Source organism: Penaeus chinensis, chromosome 6 (assembly GCF_019202785.1).
Source record: "Penaeus chinensis breed Huanghai No. 1 chromosome 6, ASM1920278v2, whole genome shotgun sequence".
NCBI classification, from domain to species: Eukaryota; Metazoa; Arthropoda; class Malacostraca; order Decapoda; family Penaeidae; genus Penaeus; species Penaeus chinensis.
Genome location: NC_061824.1, coordinates 24,583,470 through 24,593,469, shown reverse-complemented (window position 1 = coordinate 24,593,469; position 10,000 = coordinate 24,583,470). Strand labels below are relative to the sequence as shown.

Sequence of the window (10,000 nt, the reverse complement as noted above, 5' to 3'; positions counted from 1 at the left end):
GTTCAAATTTATAAAGTCATCTTTGTCTAACTTCACCCTTCTCGTAATATATTTGAACATCATTATCATGTCACCTCTTTTTCCTATTTCTTCAAAGTAGTAGGACCTATTTCTGTAGTTTTTCTTCGCAGCTCATATCTCTTATAGCTACTACAGTAGGTGCCTATCTTGCGGCTGCTCTTTGAACTCTTCTTAGTCTATATATACCCCTTTTTAAGAGTGGACTCCATACCACTGCACCATACTTAAGACTAGGTCTTAATGACCTTCTTTATCATGTCTTCGTCCACATACGCGAATGCCCTCTTCATGTTGGCAATCAGCCCAAGCATTTTATGAACCTTGTTATTTATATGACCATTTGGGTTTAGGTTCCTGTTTATGATTATTTCAAGGTCTTTTTCTTTGCCTGCTTAGTTTAATGTTACGTCTACTAACTTGTATTGTTATAGTAGACGAGTTTTACTTTCTACGAACCTGACTACGTAGCATTTATTGGTGTTAAATTCCATTTTCCATGTACAACTCCAAATGAATACGTTCTCGATGTCACTTTGATGGCATTGACATGAGGCATTGTCTATTATCCTTTTTTGCAATTTCGCGTCATCTGCAAACATATTCAGATAACTACCTGGGCTTATGTTTAACTCTAAATAATTTATGAAACCAGTAAACATAAACTTGAGGTACTCCGCCAGTTACTCGTCGCCATGTAAAGGACTTTCCTCTAATTACGGTTCTCATCTGTCTTTCATGAAGAAAGTCTTCCATCCATTCGAGGGGTTTGCCTTTTACTCCACCTAGGTGTTCTAATTTCTACAATAGTCTTTTATCAGACACCTTATCAAATACCTTCTTAAAATCTAAGTATACATAATCCACCCAGCCGTCTCTTTCTTGTAGTATTTCAGAAACTCTATTATATAAACAGTGGAGATTTGCTATGCATGACCTTCCTTCCCCCCAAAAAAAATGTTTATTTGATATCACATCGTGTTTTTCAAGTACTTCAACCCATTTTTTTTAAAAATCATCCTTTCTAACAGCTTGCATACTACATTGGCGAGTTTCCACTATTTTGCTAGTTTTCCTTGTCTCACTGAATCTTGGAATATTAACAATAACGGAGTACATAATTCTTCGGCACATTCCCTCAGAACCCAGTTAGATATCTCATCTCCTCCCTCTGTTTTAGTCTTGTCTAACCCTTTCAGTAGGTCTTTTGTTTCACTCATTTCGAATGTGATATTTCCAATATTCTGATTTACTTTTGTACGGTTATTTGCCATTTCAAAGCATGGGTCTTGAACATACACTGACTGAAATTTCTCTTACGATTTATGTAGTTAAAGAAGAGCTTTGGTTGGTTTGTACATTTATTGATAATATCCTTTTCAAAGTCTAATTTCGCCTCCCTCATGGTTTGGGTACACTCATTTCTTCCTACTTTTCATACGCCGTCTGAGATCTATGTCTTCTGAACCTTCTTCAAAGGAGCTGTTTGTTTTCTCTCATTTTCTTGCATTTATCATTGAACCACTTTTGGCCATCTCTTGCTTCTATAATTATCTCTCTTGTAATTGTACTTTCCTTTTTTTCCTTATTTACGATGAGTTTTTCCTGTAGCCGTATTTCAACTTCATTACTATATGATCACTCCATATCCTTAATGTCATGTGTGTTTGCGTCTGTATGTATGTATATTTACATATATACATAAATAAATAAATACAAAAATAAATAGATAAATATATATATATATATATATATATATATATATATATATATATTTACACACACATGTGTGTGTGTGTGTGTGTGTGTGTGTGTATGTATGTATGTATATATATAGATATATATGTATATATACGTATATATACATATATACATATATGTAAATAAAAAAAAGTATATATATGTATGTATAGACACACATACATACATACTTACATACACACAGATGTATGCGCACACATACATACATACATGCATATGTGCATACATACGTACAAATATATGTTCGTATATATATGTACACACACACACACACATGCACACACATGCACACACACACACACACACACACACACACACACACACACACATATATATATATATATATATATATATATATATATCGTTGTGTGTGTGTGTGTGTGTGTGTGTGTGTGTGTGTACACACACATGCACACACATGCACACACACACACACACACACACACACACACACACATATATATATATATATATATATATATATATATATATATATATATATCGTTGTGTGTGTGTGTGTGTGTGTGTGTGTGTGTGTGTGTGTGTGTGTGTGTGTGTGTGTGTGTGTGTGTGTGTGTGTGTGTGTGTGTGTGTGTGTGTGCGCACGTGTGTACGTATGCGTGCGTGTGTGTGTGTTTATGCATGTATGTATATACGTATTTCCTATCACCCTAAAGAGGAACAAGGCAATACGCGTATATTGTAAAAGGTCACAAAGTGTGTGAAGGTTATCTTCTTGATTTTTAGCGAAAACATGATCATTTGAGGCCATGCTGTCGATCAGAAAACAAGTCTGCTATATTGAATTTGAGATCTAGCGAAGCAATTGATGTATTAACGTCATCATGCCATAGAATGTTTCATGTGACCTATGTTCCCAAACCGTCAAGATGGTATTATTTTGGCTCATAAACAGAACCCATTTTTCAACATTCAATTTGGGAGCCCGTTTGTGGGATAACCAGGCGGCGTTACATAATGAAATCTACGTATTACCTCTAACCGGCACAAGCGAAATCGTAGAAAATACAACCGCGTAAAGAACAGCGGATGAAAAATAAACAGTGATCTGGAAAGATGGCGCCGGACATTCCTCCAGCACCACTACTTGCTGCAGGATGTCGAGCGGCAGCAAAAGTTAGCACTGAATTGTAGACATCCTGACATCAAGCATCCTTCAGAGCAGGGCTACCTTTTTTTTCACTCAAATGACTTGTTAAGAGGCAAGCGTGCACTTGTTTATTTGGCATGTCTTCATCTAGTAATTACAAAAATCCATACGGAGTCCCACTAATAATGATAAAACTTTAGTTATCAGCCGTAATCGTATTGTTCTAAAAAGAGCAAAGAATATAAGATAGTCTTTGTTATCTGGCATGGCATTTCAAGAAATGAAGCTATAAAATATATAATTCTTAAATATTAATTCGAAAAGATGTGGGAATGCACGGTCTCATGCTCATTACTACTGTAACCATAACATTCTCTGATATCGAACCACTGATACCCATTTTATAAATATTTTTTATATAATCTTTAATGCTTTCTAAATGAGAAGTTTAAACTCTGAAACACCACAATATACACACGACACCAACACACATATCCACTTCCACACGCACACACACACGCTTACGCATACGAACACGCACATGCACACTGACACTGATACTGACACTGACACTGACACTGACACACACACACACACACACACACACACACACACACACACACACACACACACACACACACACACACACACACACACACACATATGCATATATATCTATATATATATATATATATATATATATATATATATATACACATATATATTCACATATATGTGTCTGTGTGTTTGTATGTGTATGTATATATATATATATATATATATATGCATATATATATAAATAGATAGATAGATAGATAGACAGATAGAAGATAGATAGATATATGAATATATATATAAATATTCATATATCTATCTATCTGTCTATCTATTACACATTTATGTATGCATATATATATATATATATATATATATATATATATATATATATATATATATATGAATATTATATATATACATATATATATGAATATTATATATATATATATATATATATATATACACACACATACATATATACATATACACATATATGTGTGTGTGTTTGTATGTGTATGTGTATGTATATAGATAGATAGATAGATAGATGGATATATGAAATGTATATAATATATTCATATACATATCCATATATACATACATAAATGTGATAGATAGATAGATAGATAGATAGATAGATAGATAGATAGACACACACACACACACACACACACACACACACACACACACACACACACACACACACACACACACACACAATATATATATGTATATATATATATATATATATATATATATATATATATATATATATATGAAATATGTCAGCCAGTGAGTCTCAATTTGGGCGCCTATTCCAGTTCTCGAAAAAGTCGGTGTCACGAAGAAGATACAAACACTTCGACTGGATTCACGCTCATTTAACCTACAAGTTTCCCTTCGTGCCCATTCCACCACTGCCAGAGAAGCAGATCTCAGGTAAACCTTTTGTCAATAAATTAAGTTAAACCACTGTACTGTTGTGTTCTGTATTGTTGTCCGTAGCGCATACGATGATATACAATTTTATCTCGTTTGGTGTCTTTGGAAAGATGAAGACGTGGAGTTTTATCATAATAGTTATTGCAAGTATAATTATTTATATATTTCTGTGAAAAATGTAACAAACGCATATTGAAAATCTTTTTAAAGAACTGTATAGTTTTCAAAATAATACACTATAATGAACAAAATAAAGTAACATGCAGTTGTTAAATGTAAAACTTTAATGAAAGGAAACTGGTGCGACATGATCTATCAACCGAAAACCAGCAGTGACTGAAAATCCAACAGGTCGCTTTGAGGAAGACTTCATAGAGTACCGCATGACGATGTTGCAGTCTTGGGTGGAGCGCATCTGCCGCCACCCAGTGCTGTCACAGAGCGAGACTTTCCACCACTTCATCACTTGCCCGAACGACGAGAAGATGTGGAAGGCAGGCAAGAGGCGTGCCGAAAATGACAGGCTTGTTGGAGCGAACATATTCCAGGCCATCGAACGACCTAATAAACCCTTAGATATTTTGCATGTGTGAGTGATGATGAATAAATGTCTTTTGGAATAGAATTTACATCCGTTCGATTTAATTCGGCAAATAAATTAATTTAAACCAATGTTAAATATGATGCCAGTTTCAATAACGTTACTATTTTTCCAGAGACGCCACACTAGATGGGTTTTCAACGTTCCTGGGTCGGCTGGACGAGTCGGTGCGGCTGGCACAAACCACGTGCCTCGACCAGGCCAAGAAGTACCAGATGGACTTCAAACGGGAACATGATAGGGTGTCATTCTCTTTCTCTAAACTCAGCAAAGCATTTGAAACCGATCCTTACAATGGTAATTTCTTTTACATTTTTATGGGATCCGAAATGTGAAAACTGAAATCCATTCACTAATACTAACGCTAAGAAACAAGTGTTCAATGCAGTACTGTAAATATTTTACTTCCATTTTCATTTTAAATCTATTGATATTTACAAAATTGTATAAAAATTGAGATTTTCAATGTTCTTCACTGTTGATGATATTGATTTTTTTTATTTGCTGAGAAGAGAGGTTTTCAACCTACTTCACTTGCCTGTTCCAGCACTCCTATTTATTCAGAATGCCGATTTCCCCTTTTAATATTTTAGATGGCTCATGTCTATCCCAGGCCCTTCAAGAAATGAGCACTGCCTATGAGGAAATTGGTACAATGTATGAAATGCAGCCAAAGCATGACTGGGATCCTCTGAGTAACATTTTCTTCGAGTACCGGGGGCTTATATACTCTTTCTCAGGTGTCAATTCATTATTAAAGGTGTGTGACTGGCCTAGTAATGGGTTTATCCAATATTACCCTTTATTAACATGGCTGATAACCAAATTATTGTTATATATAAAAGAGAGTACAACACTAATACAAAAAACTACTTCCCTTAGGATGTTCTCGCTAAGAGAAGAAATGCTGAGAAGGATGTCAAAGAAGGACGGCTAGATTACGATCAGTTACCTCAAATAATCAATCATTCTGACACAGTGGCATATGCATTTGAAGCGGAGTTAGCCCACTTCCAGGCAGCTCGAATGAAGGATTTCAACAAGGCTGTTGCATCATTCTTGAAAGGTCAAATTAGCTTCTACCAGAAGGTAAGCTTTGTATACTGACTCGTCTCTCTACAGTAGCAAACAGATTAATAATGAGTTTGTCATGACTAATACTTTTTCCTCTTTCAGATCAGTGACAGACTGGGTACATCACTTCAAAAGTTCATGATGTGATAACATGTTAACTTCAATGATGTGCATATATTTGTCATGAATAAATTTGATAATCTATATTCATTTACACATACACATAAATAATGCATTGCAGCAGACACACACACACACCCATGCCCTTACACTTTTGCAGTTACATATATGCACATATACACATTAACCTACCTGTAATCATACAGATGTACATTTACACACACTCACATAAATGCATACTGACATTTATAGGTACACTCATGATTGTTAATCATCACTTCTTTGTGCATATAATTTTCTCTTGTCTTAGCTCCTAAATGTAATTGCTCTACAGTGCCAGCATACTGAATGTTAACCTATTGAAGAAATGGAGTTCAAGTAATGAAATGCTGCAAAAAAAAATTGTTGAAATTTTATCTGTGTCAGTAAATATCCTTCAGGATACTTATGTGATTATCTTTGCCCAATAACTTGTGTATCTGATAGCTCTGTACAATATATTGTTTCAGAATTACAGGATAACTGATTTTGTGTAATTTTACTGGATCATCCATTCCTCTTTTTGCACAATGTTTTATGGTAATTACTTGGTATATGTCAGAAATCCTTTAAAACATCAATGATCATACTTTGCTGAATCTAGTTTTGCTAGAATAATTTAAATGTACTATTTTTTACAAAAAAAATCAATAAATATTTAAAAATCATAAGGGGCACATTACATGTCCTTTACATTTTTTTCGAGCCCCCTACATCTACTTAGACATGGGGCTATCTCTGGTTTGTATATATTATTAAATACTTGGAGCATTTTCATGGATCTACAAAAACAAAAAATCACAATGATCAGATTCATGTATTTCACAATTCTACAATATATATATGTTGAAGTACTCTGGTGGAAAGCAAGGAAATTACAAAATCAGATAAAATACAACTGTTTTATTATTCAACCTAACTGTCCCAATCAAGAAAATATCTCTGTAAGAAAATTTTATAGTTAATTATCATTTTTGATGTATCCACTCTTGTGCATCATCTCAGTTTGATAAAAAAAAATTATTATTATATTTTTTTTTATAACATCTGCAGGAGGTCTTGCTCAACATGATTTCAGTAAAGAGACCGACTGTCTAAACAAATCCTTGTCAAGCAATGGATTGTCACCCAGAAGATCTTGCTCCGGGAGATTGCACAGTTGTCGTCTGGAAAGAAATAGACATTGTCACATGATTAATCTGCAAGATTATATTGCCAAGATGAGAAGCAAATTTTGTAATTCATGATATGGATATCTGGTGCTTATTACATTTAATGTATAAAGGAACTATGAGGAGATCTTTTTGAATGGAACATTATGGGATAGTGGATAACATATGATGATTACATTGGTCAAATTTGTGACCAACTAATGAACAAGAAAAGTTTAGATGCAATATCTATATATGTTAAAGTTACATACATGAATTTGCTCTAGGACATTTAGTGTATGCATACATGTGCATCTTTAAAATCTTTAATCTAAGGACCCAAAGAAATTTTCACTCCTGCATAACAGCTTTTCCATATAGAAGAAATTGATGACCTTTAACCCCTTGGATCCAGATGATGTGACCATCATATCATGAAAAAATTCAGCTGAGTGGTGGGTGACATGAGCATGTCAAGGAAAAATATAACAGAGGGCTGGGGAGATGGGAACATGCCATTATGAGAATTATAGCTGAAGGCCAGGGTGACAGGAAAGACTCACCACGAGTGCACAAAGCACTTGGAGGATGATTAGATTCAGTGGGCATTTAGGAAGGGGCTATTGCATTATTCCTATCGGTAAATGATTGTGGAATGTACTATCCATGAGCCATGATTGTAAGAGCACTGGCTCCAGGGAGGACACTATTATTATTATTATTGTACTGAGTAATGGACTACTTAGAGAGACAATATGGAGTCTGTGCAAGGAAAATAGTGTATTACCATCTGGATAGGATATAACAAATGACAAATTTCCAAAATCGTAAAAAAACAAAAAATGCTTCTGCAGAAAAAGATAACATTGCAAAAGGGATACAAGGGGTCTTGACACCACACATGAGTGTTTGTGTGCACCTGGCCTACAAGCCATACACCTATGAGTGTGGCCACTCAAGCCTAATGCCTAGATTATTGGCCATGTGCAGGCAGTGAAGCACCTGGATCTAAGTAGTTAAAATGTCAACGTTTTTACTAGCATACTTTACAAGAGATGTGCTAAGTCTTACCAGCATACTTTATGAGAGATGTGAAATAAAAAGAAATTACCTTAGGGCAATATCCTGCCTTGCACAGAGAGCTCTCCTGTTGGGACCAATACTATCCAGGATTCTTTGGCGGCTCTCCTCTCGTGCCTTTATTAAGCGAACAACACCTGTGGAGTCCACTACAGGTGGCACTTCAATGTCCTTGGGTTCTGTAATTTGTATTATATTTTAGAACAGAACAAAAGTAGATAAACAGTACCAAAGAAAACACATAAAACAAAATCATATACACAAATTACAGCAGGGAATGGATTCCACCAACAGAAAATGACAGTCACTGATAATTAACTATAACAATTCATTATTTTTTTTCTCTCTTAACACCCCTTTTCCAAAACTATTAGAATCACCTATCCATAGTTTCCAGACAGATAAAAATCTGGTGAACTTACCTTCATCTTTAGCAGCGTCTGCAGCACACACAGCTCTGACTTTTTCTATCACTTCTTTTCTAGCATATCTAGTAGACACTCCTATCCGTGCCAGCAGGTGAGCAGGACTGAATCTCTTGAGAGCTGTTCCTGCCGCAACCTCATGTGTTGCTGGGGTATCACGCACAAGAGAAGCCCAGTTTATATCCAAAGCACCTGCAACATCTGTAAAAATCAAGAATTATTCTATAAAGTATCCCATACAGCACTAGCCCATTTTACTAATCATCACATAATTTTAATAAAGCATGATTAAAATTCAAGTCATACATCCAATAAATTACAAACTATCTCCAACCACCAACTCTAATACTGTTATTCTGTCTTAAGAAAAATATTATCATCCATTTATCAACACTTACTAAATTTAGCCTGACGATCTTCTTCTAACTCATCATCACTGATCTCCTCAAGGTGAATGGCTTCTTCATCATCCAACAGATCTGAAAAAAAATAAAAATAAAAATTAATATGAAAAAATGCATGTATCAGACTGCAATGTGTCTAACTTATAAAACACAGATCTTGTATTCCAAGAAATTGCAACAGTTACATTGAAAAATTATTACATTCGCCACTATAATTTTCTTCAGAATGTGATGAAAAGAATACTGGTCAGATGCATCAACACTTCGGTAATGCCATGTTGGCTGCTGATTAGACAAACCTTAGACACTGAACCTATCAAATACAGCCTTCTTTATTAAAAAAAAGTTATGAAAACTCAGGGCCAATTTTTTTAAGTAGTTGAAAATATGATTGCTAGAGTTTTAGGAATAAAGATTGTAATTACTAAATGATTATATAAACATAAATCATTGTCACTGAAATAAAACCCTCTAGCTTTCAATTATGGCCTTCTCAAAGATATTAGTAATATACAAACACTGGTCATGAAAATGACACACCTGTAGGGAAAATTTTGAGTTGAAAGAAAGAAGAAATCAGATGGTATAATCTTATAAAAGTGCCTCTCTTGGGAAATGTGCTGTCTGCACTGAGTAGTAAGTTTATCACACTAATTTAACTCAAAACTGTCAACTTACTTCAAAGTCAAGAAATAACAGGATTGCACCGAATACCT

General features: G+C 34.6%; 2 protein-coding genes across 9 annotated transcripts in view; one reads left to right on the top strand and one right to left on the bottom strand.

The window, feature by feature from the left end:
• LOC125026397 (sorting nexin-18-like) overlaps positions 1 to 6,712 on the top strand; it is a 12,688-nt gene extending 5,976 nt beyond the window's left edge. For all 3 annotated transcript variants that reach the window (XM_047614824.1, XM_047614825.1, XM_047614823.1), the window contains 6 exons: positions 4,270 to 4,387; positions 4,742 to 4,979; positions 5,107 to 5,288; positions 5,585 to 5,751; positions 5,874 to 6,080; positions 6,168 to 6,712. In XM_047614824.1, coding sequence (XP_047470780.1) covers positions 4,270 to 4,387; positions 4,742 to 4,979; positions 5,107 to 5,288; positions 5,585 to 5,751; positions 5,874 to 6,080; positions 6,168 to 6,212 — 957 coding nt within the window. In that variant the 3' untranslated portion in view covers positions 6,213 to 6,712. The remainder of the gene's footprint in view (positions 1 to 4,269; positions 4,388 to 4,741; positions 4,980 to 5,106; positions 5,289 to 5,584; positions 5,752 to 5,873; positions 6,081 to 6,167) is intronic.
• A 310-nt stretch (positions 6,713 to 7,022) lies between these two features.
• LOC125026396 (zinc finger CCCH domain-containing protein 13-like) overlaps positions 7,023 to 10,000 on the bottom strand; it is a 28,958-nt gene continuing 25,980 nt past the window's right edge. For all 6 annotated transcript variants that reach the window (XM_047614816.1, XM_047614817.1, XM_047614822.1 and 3 more), the window contains 4 exons: positions 9,279 to 9,359; positions 8,878 to 9,081; positions 8,487 to 8,634; positions 7,023 to 7,390 (listed from right to left, as the gene is read on the bottom strand). In XM_047614816.1, coding sequence (XP_047470772.1) covers positions 7,288 to 7,390; positions 8,487 to 8,634; positions 8,878 to 9,081; positions 9,279 to 9,359 — 536 coding nt within the window. In that variant the 3' untranslated portion in view covers positions 7,023 to 7,287. The remainder of the gene's footprint in view (positions 7,391 to 8,486; positions 8,635 to 8,877; positions 9,082 to 9,278; positions 9,360 to 10,000) is intronic.